The sequence below is a fragment of the Primulina eburnea genome, chromosome 8 (genome assembly GCF_022965805.1).
Source record: "Primulina eburnea isolate SZY01 chromosome 8, ASM2296580v1, whole genome shotgun sequence".
NCBI lineage: Eukaryota > Viridiplantae > Streptophyta > Magnoliopsida > Lamiales > Gesneriaceae > Primulina > Primulina eburnea.
The window spans coordinates 8,568,224-8,582,903 of NC_133108.1; the positions used below are offsets into that span (position 1 = coordinate 8,568,224).

The following is a 14,680-nucleotide window of genomic DNA, read 5'->3' on the forward strand; positions in this document are numbered from 1 at the left end:
TATATATATATATATATATATATATATACTTTGATTGTATTGCCTTTGAGTATTTTATGAGCTGCATATACGTTAAAATGTTAGAACTGGAACAATCACAATCACTTTTGACAACTTGTTCAGTTGATTTAGATATTGTTTTTGGATTTATTATTATGTAAATAATATATATATCATATATATATATATATATATATATGATATATATATATATATACGTCCAACGGTCTCGATTTAATAAATGTGAGATATCTATCATGTTAAACATAATACAATTGTTAATCATTTTCCATGTTGCTAGTGATGGGGTGAATCTGTCCCATGCATGTATCTAAAGGTCTTTCTATATTATGTGTTGCTTATTCATCATATAGTTTTATTTTTCAAATATTTGGTTTAATAATGAATATTTTCGTTACCGATATTTTCGTTACCGATTATTCGAAGAAAAAATGATATCAAAGATAACTAATATGTATAGAGAATGTGATTGATTCAAGAGGTCTATTGATTACTTTACTTAACTGAATCAGTCATACATTTCAGTCGACATTCTCTGAAGATTCTCCAAATCATTTATTTTAAGGATCAGGGCCAAGCTGACAAATCGGATAAAATATTACGTATTTTAACAAACTTTTTGAAATGTTCAGAAAGTTATTAGTCATGTGCACTACCAAAGTATACTATTTGTCAGAAAGGACGATGACATGACATAACGGTTACTATATCTGGAATATCTAATGGATTCAAAAATCTAATATTTAGATGGAAAACTATAAATAGATTGTTTAGGAGGACAGTCAGATGTTACAATCTACTATCAACAATCAAGCATTATATATCTTGTGTATTAAAAAATCAAAGCTTTCACCCAACTGATCAAGAGTTTGTTTCAGTACACATTTCAATATTCATACTCGATAATTAAGGATAATTTCCGCTATGTGTACGTATTTTGTTATGAAAATAAGATTGATTGAGTTGTGATATAGCTAGAAGTTTCAATATGTCAGTGATAAGCCCACTTAAAGTGGGTTATTGCAAGTTTTTGTAATTGCCAAAAGTTTTCTAGTAATATCTTTTTTAAAATGAAAGAAGAGATGGCTTAAGAGTTGTTCAAATCTCCGAACATCTACATATAATTGTTTGTGCACTTACGCTTACTTTTCAGTTTTGTTAGCCTACCTGATATTTAGCCTAGCCATTTTTATTGTTCAAACTTAATCAGTGAGCCTATTTAAGCGCAATGTCTAGCTGTTGGTTTACTTAAACCCAACTGACAAAAATTACAATTCAGTATTGTTAACCCAACCGAATTAATTTGAGAATTTTGTGAGATTGTTTATTGAACCATCTTTCTAATCAATCTCTCGATCCTAACAAGTAAGATTTCTATATTTTTAATGATGGATAAATAAAATGAAAAGGTAACTTACCAAATGTATATAGTTAATCAGTCGACAACAAAGTAAAAAAGGTGGAAAAAGTTAATTGGTTAGGGATGTTACAATTATTAACAAGTCTACGGAATCTATATATCGTCATATCGAATAAAGTGTTGAGCAAAACTGGGAAAAGAAAATTGGTGCGGTACGTAGGTCTTACCAAAACGTTTTTTCTGGTTATCTAGATCTACAAATTCATATTTCTTCTCTTGTACAATATCTTTGGTAAATGATACCTATATCTTGAGAGTGAGTCTCATGTGAGACCGTCTCACGAATCATAATCTGTGAGACGGGTCAAAAATACCCATATTCACAATAAAAAATAGTACTCTTAGCATAAAAAGTAATACTCTTTTATGGGTGACCCAAATAAGAGATCCGTCTCACAAATAATACCCGTGAGACCGTCTCACATAAGTTTTTGCCATATCTTGATATGTGACATATTTTAATAATAAATGAGAATATATATCTATTAACCATAAATATTTCATATACTGAATTGTGATACATGTAGTATATATGCATGCACCCCATCAATAAAACCAATCATTGAAGTTGCTTTTAATTCTCGATCAGTTTGTGGTTCTTGCGATTAAAGATTGGAATCTTTAATTTCAAACAAAGTCGGAGACACACACGCATAATGAAAGAAAGAAAATTCATCGAACCTAAGATTGGACAGAGTAACATGTGATGTGTTTCTGGTACAAAAGGGTTGGATTCGATTCGATCGAGCGAGACTGATAAGACAATCGAAGAGAATGAATCCATTCCAAAGTTGGGATTCTATGTATATATATATATATATATATCTACGTATGACATGCAATATATATATATAGATAAGGTTTTGATGGGATTATTTTTACAAAACTGATTGATTTTAATTCATTCCATAATATATAATATTTCATCATTTGATCGAGTTCGCGTTTTGCGCAATTAGGGTTTTTAAAACGATTTTATGTCTATCAATTAGGTGATACATTTTGTTGTTAACTAAATCTGGTAATTTTATCTCATTTCAGTACGATATCAGTATAAATAATTTTAATACCGTAATTTTTGATACGATATACGCTATATATTTTCGCTACGCTATACAATACAGCACCCCTATACGTAATAAGTTTTTTATTATATTTTTCCAAAATAAATATGATGCCGCCCATTCCAAATTATCTATAATATATATTTTTGTGGGTCGTATCTCTTCTTCGACTTGACTCATTAAAAAATGTTACTTGTTATTAACTCGTCTCAAGAAAATAAATATGCGATAATATTTCCGTGAGACATTATCATATGAGATATAAGCATTCTAATAAACTATTAAAACTTAATATTCATATCGACGATAAATATAAAAAGTTTTATATATAGGGAAGTTATTATCCCATATATATTTCTTTGCATTCACTTACCCACAAAATACTTATACAAAGTGGTACACTCATGTGGATGGGTACATTATGTGGAAATGTTACTAAAAAGTAACTTAGGGACTTGAAACAAAGAAAAAAGGCGGCTGGGGACTGAAGCCAAATTTCCCGTTATATATACCATATTGTAAGTACGGATATATATATATATATATCGTAGCAACATATGTTGGTAATATTGTGTGCGACGACAGAAAAAATAAATAAAAAGAAGCAAAACAGAACAAGAAAGCGTGTGCGAATCAAATGGGAATGACCCACTTAATATTTTTGGTGTTCCGTGCAATCGCACGTCTCCCCCACTTGCTCCACATATTTTTTATTTTCTTGAAAATATTATATTTTTTATTTTCTTGAAGAAAATATTATATTTTTTATTTAGAAAAATTAAAATTTTTACTGTACATATGATGGTAAGTTTCAGAATGGAAGTGGTGGAAGTATGAAGGTTAATGCGGAATGGATATATTCAGTTTGTCGGATTAAAGTATTCGTGGGGTCTCTTACTCCAAATTAAAGAGTCCTCCAATTATTGTGCAATTGACGTTATTATCAGAATAAGTTTGTAAGAATATTTATACTGTATTAATTATAAGTATATCGAGTTCAAGTTTTTCACTCAAGTATATGTTATCAAAAAGAAAATATAAGAGGATATTTGATATTGAAAAGATTTGTTAACATAAAAGTACAAAAATATTAAGATTATGTGTCTCAGATTTGTTATTACACGTATTAACAACATGAGCATAATATATTCATTAGATTCACAAATAAACTTAATGAATAAAATAAGACAAGATAAAGCATGCACACATATAAAAACTTGTGTGTTGCATCAGTAGCAAAATATTCATTGGAAAATTGTAATTAGTTAACAAAATCAATACTAGTGAAACTACGAAAAACTAGCATCCTTAACAAGTCAAGGAAGTAAAATGTCAAAGCATACGCCTGTCAGACTATATCAGATTTTCAAGGATCGTTATGTGCTACGTTACCAACTCAAACCATCAAGCTGACCGTTGGGTTATTTTGTGTTTTTTTTTGGTGAATCGAGAGTTCTTAAACATCGATATCTTGTAAAGTGATCATTAAGTGTTTTAGTTTAGGTAGTGATAAGTTCTAACTGAAGTGGATTGTCACAATACGTTGTAAAACCAAAGTCATTTAGTGAATCATTTCTAAGTAGAAGAATGATGACGTAGGAGTTTTTAATCTCGATATGAACATTTTTATGAGTCTCATTTTATTACGCACTTTACATTTTTGTATATTATTTTCAACCCGTTTTTTGTTAACGGTCAATTGCATTATATTGGTTATAACTGGTTAGGTCGGACCATTTTCACATCTAATCACTTTTCAGTAGTTCAAAAAAACTAGTCATTCAAGAATATTTCTTAACAGTCTAAAATTATTAACAACTTCTCAAAGTTTCGAAAAAATTTAAAAGATTTATTTTCCCCTCTAAAACTCTTATTCGATCCCTACGAAAACGTAATTTTTACTTTTAAAATAAATTAATTGCATATATATACTCTCTGTGTGTAGTTTTAGAAGAGTTAATTATTAACTGCCATATTCGGTTCTGCCGAATGTGTTGTCGAACTGAATTTGCATTGTGTTTGGTGTAATAATTGTCTCTGATAAGTAGAGCAATCGAAACGTGATGATTATGACATACATTTTAAAAGATCTGAGTTGTACCGTTATCAGCAACTATAATTTTTAGTGAAATGATAAATGATCAATCCAAAATTTGGTTTCAAAGCCAAATTCATAGGATTCTCGTTGATTGCAAGAAATAAAATTACCGAGATAGATATTTTTGGGGGTGCAATAATTGACTTTGTTGATTAGAGCAATCGAAACGTGATTTCGTACTACTATACATTTAAAAGATTTGAATTACACTGATACCAACAACTATTGATTTTGATAAATTAAAACACTCGATCCTACACATTGTCACTCCCAAAACCGGCTTCATAATTAATGTGTCATCTCCATCAAGGACATAAATTAATGACCATGTCTATGATTTTACACACTTTAAAAAACAAACATAAATCGTTTGTAATTTTTGTTTAGAAATCGACCCTTCAAGGGTAATGTTTTTTAATGTTGGAGAAAATTATATTTTTTAAAAATATTAAATCAAAATATATATCTATGCTCTCAAAGCCAAGGCATGCATGTTTTTAGAAAAATAGATTTAACTTCAATAATATATATAAATCATAAATGCTAGTGATGGAGCTAGCTTTTGTACAACCCGAATGGGGTATTTGGGGTGGGATATGCAATTTAAGGATATTTAATGCGACAGAATGCTAGCTATGATAATTCCAATTCTTGTTCGATCTCATGTCATACACAAGGGACCTTTATAACATGTATCACTCATCAATAATTAACCTACTGACTATTCATATCCCCAATAGGCGGCCCTCGACCGTACTGCCTATGTTTGAGGCTGGTGTTTCAGACGGCCAAAGCTATACGACGTTGGGGAGGCGGGTCGAGGCGGTGAGCAGGCGGGCGATGCGGCCAGTCAAGATTTTTAAGTTGTAGTCAACAATTTCAAAAATCTAGTTAAAGCCAACTAATTTTAAATCTCAAAACCCTAGCACACCCAACTTATTTTTTTTTACTTTTGGTTTTCACTCTCAAGTCTCAACCATTAAGCCCGCAGCCCGCATATGTAGATATAGTAGATGATGCATATGTAGATTATTTGAAAGCTTAGTTATGGAATATGTAGATGTAGTAGATGGTGCATATGTAGATGATTTGGAAGATTAGTTATGTTTACTTTAGTACTTGTTATACTGATGGATAATAGATTGAAAATTTGAAATTTAAACTTAGATTTTGGTAAAAATAATTGTATTACTTTGTTAGTATGATAACATTAATATGATGATGAATCTTTATTAATTATCTTGTTGGTTTGCATGTATATATTTTTATTTGCTTTGTATGAAGTTTTTTGTGCTTAAAAATTATTTAATTACATATTTTACATAAAAAATGATGACTGTTTGTGATTATATATGATTATCTATAAAAAAAAAATATTTAAAAACTTCCAAGCATGGAATTGCAGCCACGAAGACGAACGACTTGGGTGTTTTACATGTGCTTTGCGCGTATTGTCATGCAGGGGCGTAACTTCACTAGAGGTTAAGATGTGCTCTAGTCCAGCTTACTCTCGGACTTAATGTGTGTGTATATATATAGTTATATATTTTCTGAATTTTAGTCATCGAGCTAATTTTTTATACATGAATTTCTATGAGTTTTATATAATATATCTTCTGGGCTTATTCTATATCTATCTGATTATTTTATTTTATATATTTACTCAAAAAAAATCAAAATTTTATTTGTATTTGTGTTGATCTAATTATAAGTATATATTTACATAAATATCTTGAATAAACTAAAATTATATAAATAATAAGAAAATTAAGCGATAGTTATTAAAGTAAAAAATTATATAGTTATATTATTTGAATGAATAATGTCATAGATACTTTAAATTTTTTGACTTACTCTTCTGCGAATTTATTTAAAAATTCATTATTATATACGATATTTATCACGTATCTAGATACGTTAAATCTTAAAAATATTTTTTCCAAATAAAAGTGTTACTGATTTTTAAAATTTATCTTGTTCATTTTATACAAAAGGATTTTTTTAAAATACATTAAAGAATATTTAAAATTTTAATATACATTCATCCCTATTTTGAATACCGGCAACGCCGCTGCTTTCAAAATTTTAGATAGTGTGATGCACAGTCTAGTACAAAATGACTCGCAAGACAACGTCGGGCATGTAGAGTTGATCAAGAGGGCACGAGAGGCGCCTAGCTCGTGCTCGAGATACGCATAATGTCATCTCCCTATTAACTTGGATGGTTTGAAATTTTGAGCACAACTTGATGCACAATGATGTGCATGGTGCATTAATCGTGCACACTATACGTAACATTTTTCCGGCCCACGTACATGGTAATGTGGATGATCCCATCAAAATTTCGAGTCGTCGAACAAAAAAATGTTGTGTTGGATGAAAATTTATGACCTTATAAGGATGCGCTTTGATAGAAGGATTTGAATATTTGAATTTCAAAATCATTTGACTGCTTGGAAAAATTTATGTTTGGTGAATTTCAAATCCACCCCGTCGTTTATCTTCGTATATGTAATGATAATTATGATGGATCAAACCCTTCATCCAGATCAAGTTCTTCTATCCAAATACAACCTTATGGTACTCATTCTTCAATCTGTCTTCCTATTTTTCTGCCTTTCTAAGTACATGATGTTCAAGGTTCAACTTGAGTTTATATATATTAAAACGTGTGTGGGTGTGTCTACAATATGCGTAATGCACATCGTGCATACTTTAAAAGTAATATATATATATATATATATATATATATATAAAAGTGTACCAATTTAGATTTCATATTAAATATTATGATTAAAATATATAAAAAAAATTGAAGCACGTTGAAAGATGTCCTCTAAAATATTTAATCGATATTTAGATTTTAAAAAACTATCAAAATTCACTTATCGCGTCACATTACCTAATTAATTTGAACACATCTTAATTTACTAAAGCAACTAGAAATTAAACTAAATATTTTAAAAAACTAGACGCGGTCATTACTTTTGTACAAAAACTCTTATCCGACGACTGACTCGTTTGTCAATTATGTGAGACAAACATCCTATCAGATCGACCCATTAAAATGTATCATTTTTTATGTAAAAAATATTATTCTCGATTTGAAATATGAGTCGGGTCGATCCGTCTCACATGTATAAATCCGTGAGAGTATTTTTTGTGTCATTGGATTAAAAATAATAACTCGTGCATGGACGACACAGTAGCCGCCTCAACGTAGCTCTCCTTGGCCACCATTTATGACTCGAGATTTTAAAATTTTTACAAGCGATGATCGAAGCGATCTTAATTATTATAAACTAGCAAATTGTGAGAATTCAAATGTGATATCGTTGGCAATTTGACAAAAGTTAAGGTGATTTAAAATTGTGTGCGATCAAAAATTACGTTGAACGATGAACAAAAGAGGATGAAAAAATAAATTATTGAAGAAGAAATATTATTTGTTCGTTTATTTATTTAAAGAATTGATCCAAAGTCGGTAGGGGTCCATGTAGATGAGATTCACAGACATCCTTCACGAGTCTTGTTCTTGCTTTCCTGGCTAGCGAGATTTGGATATATGCCATTTGAATTATCTCCATGTTTTCCTTTGTAAAAACATTTTGGATTATCATATAATTAATTTTGACATGAACAATTCAAATAATTATTAACTAATCCAATGACTTTAATTAGATGCGCTAAAGATGCAACCCTTGCTCCTCTATAAATTGCCCCCCAAGAGCCTTCCCCTCCACACATCGGGATATATCATATACACACAGTTTCAAAGAGAGAAGATCAGTGAAAATGGCGACTTTCCCTGTGGTTAACATGGAGAATCTCAATGGAGAAGAGAGGCCTGCTACGATGGAGATCATAAAAGATGCCTGTGAAAACTGGGGTTTCTTTGAGGTACTGCTTCAGTTGTCACTTCTGTATGTAATATTTTAGCATGATACACATGTTTTGAATGAGTTTTCTGGGTCTTCGGTGATGTTTCTCTTTGCAGCTGGTGAATCATGGGATAGCTCCTGAGTTTTTGGACACGGTGGAGAGGCTGACAAAGGAGCACTACAAGAGAACTATGGAACAAAGATTTAAGGAAATGGTGGCGAGTAAAGGGCTGGACTCTGTTCAGTCTGAAATCTCTGATTTAGACTGGGAAAGCACTTTCTTCTTGCGCCATCTTCCTGAATCAAACATCTCGGAAATCCCTGATCTTGAAGATGAATACAGGTTTTTGTCCCAACACTTGGTCACGGGGCGACTTCATGTTTAGAAAAATTGCATGTTTTTGTTTTTTTAATTAAAAAGGTGACATCCACCTCGCTCCCTGTTGAAATCGCGCAGAACTTGCCAATAATAAGCAAAACATGGCTATTTTCATTATCTTGGTAGGCCACCAGGGACGTCGCCCCAGCTCCTTTAACTGAGCATAGTACACGTTTTATACTGAATATTTTCACTGCCGATGACAGGAAAGTTATGAAGGAATTTGCATCTCAATTGGAGAAGCTGGCTGAGCACCTTCTTGATTTGCTGTGCGAAAATCTTGGGCTTGAGAAGGGTTATCTGAAAAAGGCATTCTATGGATCCAAAGGCCCAACCTTTGGCACAAAGGTCAGCAACTACCCCCCATGCCCCAAGCCGGACCTGATCAAGGGACTCCGAGCCCACACCGATGCCGGTGGCATAATTCTTCTCTTCCAAGATGATAAGGTCAGCGGGCTGCAGCTACTCAAAGGCGAAGAATGGGTTGACGTTCCTCCGATGCGCCATTCCATTGTCATCAACATTGGTGACCAGCTTGAGGTAATACTTTATATTCCAGTAGCCATTAGTTTTTGAGTCAAGGTGAGATAGAGGCAAACCCAAATGAAATTGCAAGTCATACCCCAAAATACATGTAGCCTTCCATCTTCTTCCTCTGGTATTATTTCGTCTCCATTATCCAGAACAATTGGATCTTGGCTCAGCCTTTGGGTCTAACTAAGGAATTGAAGGCGAGATAGTGAAAGGAGAACATCAGTCGTGCAGGAATGAAACACGAAACTTTAAAATAATTATGCACAATCAAAAAGATTTTTCGGTCGAGGGGTGGGGCAATCGCGCTAGGTCCATCCCCATTTCTATGGATAGTAGTGAATCCTGCTTAAGTTTTTCATCCATTTTATGAAGGTGATAACAAATGGAAAATACAAGAGCGTGCTGCACCGGGTGATCGCACAGACAGATGGAACTAGAATGTCCATTGCATCATTCTACAATCCAGGAAGTGACGCTGTGATCTATCCGGCGCCAGCATTGGTTGAGAAGGAAGACAACAAAGATCTGTACCCGAAATTCGTTTTCGAAGATTACATGAAGCTATATGTAGGAGTCAAGTTCGAGGCAAAGGAGCCAAGATTTGAAGCCTTCAAGAACATGGAGAACACAGCTAAATTGGATCCAATTGCAACTGCTTAAGTACCACTAAAAGTAAATGGAAACTTTAAAACAATTGAGGGTGTTTATTATGTTATATTTCATAGTTCAAAGGGTTTGGTTGGCTTTTGTTGGATAGTATAGTTTATTATGATGACGGGTTTAAAGAGAATTTCTTTATATGTCAATCGACTCCAAGTTTCTATTTTGATGAGAGATCTATCTTTTTTCTTTTTAAACTTATTGAGGTGTTCCAATAATGCTTGAAGGTTTCAAGTAAAAAAAAAAAAGGGAATCTTTTAGAGTGTGTTTCGTTTCTACTCAAAAAGCAGTCTTTGGTGAAAGCAAATAAAGAGAAAAAGGATGGGAAAAAACAAACAAAAAAGAGAAAAAGGAACAAACTTTTAAATTTCAATCACTTGGACTCAATGTGTAATACCACAATTTTTCCCACAAACTTCCGACTTTTAAAAGTGCGTGTCTAAAAGATTTTAGCCTTCCCAGTAGTAAATTAGAAAACATAGATACCACAAATAGTTTCTTGCATTGCGGGGCATTTGGAATGGTTTTCATACGAAAGTAAGTTCCAAAAATGTACTGAGCTGCTCGTCACGTTTAGAATGTAGAGTTAAAACTAGCGCCATCCCATAAAACACCATGTATAATGAGAATAGAAAAGCGCTACAAAGTATGTAATCTGTTCATGCTGGGAAACTACAGAAGTACAAATGTTTCTGCAAACATTTCATGCTACCAAGCAGATGTAAATGGTAAGGGGGAAATAAAAGCTAGATCGGTGCTACTAAAAAAAAGATCACTCCATCGATTAATGCAGCGTAAATCATGATTCAGACATGTATATTGCTGGTATACGGATGTTATTCAGAGACTAATAAATCTCAAGAGAGTTTGAAAGCACAGCATAAGAATGTTGCTGTTCATGCACCGTTTCCACCGGGGTAACTTAGCTTCATAATGCATAAGCTGACTCTGGAAATGTGGTTGATATTTAATTTGTGAAGATCGAGTCTCATAAAAATTCGAAGCAGAGAAGTGTACAGAATACGATACAGAATTAATCAACCTGGAGAACGACACAAGAACAGTACAAATGATCTTCAAACTCGATGTACAAGCACAAGATCACAAAAAAAGACCTGGAGTTGGTATCAATTTTAAAGTGAGCTGACTTCGCTGAGGTTACAAGAATTCAACTGGCTAATGATTGAGCATCTAAATGCGTCGATAAATTCCGAGTAGCACCAGCAATTGTTTCAACAATAACCCGTTCCACATGAACATGATAATCTAATTATTTCTGGAATTTCTTCTTTTAATCCTTTTCATGTAAATAAAACTTTCGAGATCGACTTCATCACTTATGTTGTGTACTCAACATCAAAATGTACTCTGAACTCCCAGGTCAGCCGTGATTCAGCAAAGCATTTCCTATCTACCAAGCTATACATACAGCCAAAAATGTGATTTTTCAGATAACCAGAAATTAAAATGCATAAGTTGGACCAAGACATCAAGCCATTTTGTTGTTACACACGCAAAAACAGACAAAAGAACATGAAATAATATTGCCACTTTATTACCCTCTTAAATCAAGATGAAACATTTTCAGTTTCACGGATAAAATGAACCAAGTCAAAAATAAATGGTAAAACCATTTGAAAATTCCAGGAGTCATGTTGCAGGCCAAGACGACACAAGGACGCGACAGAAAAACTTCTGATTAGACCCAAAATATGGGTACACAACTCTTTCCCCCAACACAAGACAAGATGATAGTTACGGAATGCTGTTAATTGGTGAAGACACAGGCACTTCTGCAGCAGCTTCTTTAGAACAGTGATTTTTCACAACGGTCGAAATGTCAGCTTCAGAAGCTCCGGCAAGTTTGAACCTCTCCACTGCAACATCGAGATTTTTCTCCCAACCAGACAAGCCCAATTTACATTCTATTTGAGACCTCTCAAAAAGCATGTTACCCCAGAATAGATGAATCTGAGATCTCATCACTGAAGCTTGCTCTGCTGCATCTTCAGGAGAAATTTCCTCTCGACCCCCTATGCCTGAGGTATCGCCTTCTGCAGAACTACCCTGTTTCTTCTTTCTTTTCAAAAGTTCATCCTTCTTGCTCACAATAGGATCTTTGGATTCTTTAGCTCTCTGTTCCTCCAGCTTCTCCCACATATCAGTTGCAGCCTTCATTTTTTCTTCTGCACTATCAAAAAGGCTAATAGTTTCAGTCGGATCCCACTTGGTCAGGTCATCTTTCTTTGCTAGTACAAACGACCAATGAAGTTTGGCCATTTCAAATTGCTGCTGCCCCAGAGCCAACAACCCTTCGTAAAAATCTGGTTTGATCAATAGAGCCTCTTCGTATTTCTCTCTGGCAAGAGAATATTTCTCTCTTACCCAATCATACGCAGTTTGAAGCTGTGTGGCCATTATCTCTTGACCAGATGAATCATCTATTGGCATTTTTTTCCTTGCTGCACACATATGAACATTTCCCCAGTTAAAGAAGGCAAGAGCAGCCACCTCCTGAAACTTCACGGCTGCCTTGTCAAAAAGACTTTGAGCCTCTTCGCTAGTCACAGTTTCCTCAAGTGCTTCAGAACATTGTTCCATACCAAGCTCATGCAAATCTACATGAGCATCAGGGTCAATCCCGACATGGGTCCGAAAGAGCTGCGCAAACTCAAATAACCAATCATCTATCTCCATCTCCTTGTAATCGGGGTCTTCTAGTCCTCCGGATTTTTCTTTCTGAGAAAATTTTTCTTGTTTATCAATCTCAGCATCCATAAATTTTCCTGCAGGATCAGCCAGTGAGATTTGTGACACATCATCATCTACCTTATCCACCTCCTTCTCAAGAGGCTTCTCTTCATCTTCTTCTAGTAGAGGTGGCTCTTGCTCAGGACTCACTTCAACAATATGCAACCTCAACAGACCAACAGATTCTCCTTTATCAGCATCAATCTCTTTCAGACTAAGGTCATCGACACATGACTCAGCCATTTTAAGTTCGGAGGTACATGTTATAGTTACTAAGTCACCATCATTGTCCTTGTATTTTACCAGGACGGCTTTTGACATAGGGAAACGATTGCCAACCACATTCCTCAATTCTTTAAAACTGCAATTCACTGGCATTTGTGCAAGTCTTATGTCGTGATCATAGACAAGTTTCAACGGTCTCCATCGGCTTGTAGAGTGTGCAGATTGCTCAAAAAGTGGAAGCGAATTTGGTTGACAAAGCAACTGTTCCTTCTGGTTATCCTTAATACCATCAGTATTGGATCTTGAAGAACCATTTGACGGCTTCAAGACAACTTTTGGAAACTTGATTTTGGTCTCTCCCTCATTTTCAATCGACGGGATAGGATAAAGCTTTTCCGACTTATTATCATATGGTAGAGCTGATACTGCAGCTGAATGAGACGGCTTCTTGAATAAAGGTCTAGCTGGCAAACAAGGACCAAGGCCAGAAACTGGGGCTCCACGAACCGCAGAGGCACCCAAGGCAGCTGGCGATGGGCGGCTTTGGAGGTCCTGCTGGGCTTCTGTGCGAGGTCCGGACACCATTCTCAATCTTTCAGCAATCTCCAAAGCATCACGATTATTGGTGTCCACAACTAACAGTTCACGCACATCCAGCATGGCCATTTCATACTTCCCCATCGCTTCAAATGCGCGAGCTCTCCTTAAAAGAGCTCGGACATACCGAGGCTGTACCTGAAGAGCCGAAGTACACTCTGATATCACAGCATCATAGTCAATAGGTTTCATTTGCATCATACACGCAGCTCGGTTGCTGTGAAAGACTGCTCGATCAGGACTTGTTTTAGGGGTAAGTTCAAGGGCATTTTCATATTGTTGAAGGGCACCTAAATAGTCTTTAGCCTGAAACCTCCTATTGCCCTCTTCCTTTAGCTCATGGGCTCTTTTTAAGTAAGCTGATGAATCTAAATTAACACCACCATTAGCAACGGGAGCGGGGGAAGAGTTATCCCCTCCAGAAACCTGGTATTGGCTCTGGGCTTGGTTTCCAGTGATCTTCTTTTTACTATGCCTAGACTTCCCCATAGACTACTTTTAAATCCTTCCAAGCCTCGAACTTTACGGTGTAAATATTCAAATTTTCAATAAATAAGCTTTATCGTCGATGCTTTTCAGTATCGATTAACACCTTTTTCTAAAAATAATAGATAACATAACAAGAAAAAAGTAAATGAGGGAAAGAAAAGAACACTGACAGGTACAAATCTCACGCCTTTATTGAACTGATTGATTGCTTATCGGATTTGAATGTCGAAATCCACTAGCAAAATAGAAAGAATATCGAAACTATCTTTTGTATAGATGGAACGAATTCAGAGTCTGGTGTGTGAAAAAGATGGTGTCTAGCCAGGTAACAGAGCTGGAGTTTGAAACCCTAACTTGAAAATGGAATCGATGCCCCACGTGCGAGTTGTATCTGTTCTTGGTGATTGGGCCCAAATAGTTTGGGCTAACCATTTTGTTTGAGCCCAAAATACAGTAACAACGATTTCCATTGTCTGACTGATCGAATCACATCGTTGTATCTACTTATTTATATATAAAAAAACCATGATTTCAAAAAAATTATCAAACCACACTGCATGC

General features: G+C 34.6%; 2 protein-coding genes across 2 annotated transcripts; one reads left to right on the top strand and one right to left on the bottom strand.

Moving 5' to 3' along the window:
• The first annotated feature begins 8,288 nt into the window (after window positions 1-8,288).
• Window positions 8,289-10,203, top strand: LOC140838827 (1-aminocyclopropane-1-carboxylate oxidase 3-like). The gene is made up of 4 exons (XM_073205411.1): window positions 8,289-8,503; window positions 8,601-8,827; window positions 9,070-9,403; window positions 9,770-10,203. The coding sequence occupies exons 1-4, from the start codon at window positions 8,399-8,401 to the stop codon at window positions 10,055-10,057; spliced, it is 954 nt and encodes a 317-aa protein (XP_073061512.1). The 5' UTR covers window positions 8,289-8,398; the 3' UTR covers window positions 10,058-10,203.
• A 1,388-nt stretch (window positions 10,204-11,591) lies between these two features.
• Window positions 11,592-14,478, bottom strand: LOC140838829 (protein CLMP1-like). Its single transcript, XM_073205412.1, has one exon. The coding sequence runs from the start codon at window positions 14,117-14,119 to the stop codon at window positions 11,813-11,815; it is 2,307 nt and encodes a 768-aa protein (XP_073061513.1). The 5' UTR covers window positions 14,120-14,478; the 3' UTR covers window positions 11,592-11,812.
• Between the last annotated feature and the right edge of the window lie 202 nt (window positions 14,479-14,680).

What these genes read in the sequence shown, in the direction of transcription:
- LOC140838827 (XM_073205411.1), top strand. Translation starts at nt 8,399, where the DNA reads ATGGCGACTTTCCCTGTGGTTAACATGGAGAATCTCAATGGAGAAGAG. An exon ending in GATCTTGAAGATGAATACAG is followed by an intron (nt 8,828 to 9,069) that starts GTTTTTGTCCCA and finishes TGCCGATGACAG; the next exon opens with GAAAGTTATGAAGGAATTTG. An exon ending in ACATTGGTGACCAGCTTGAG is followed by an intron (nt 9,404 to 9,769) that starts GTAATACTTTAT and finishes CATTTTATGAAG; the next exon opens with GTGATAACAAATGGAAAATA.
- LOC140838829 (XM_073205412.1), bottom strand. Translation starts at nt 14,119, where the DNA reads ATGGGGAAGTCTAGGCATAGTAAAAAGAAGATCACTGGAAACCAAGCC.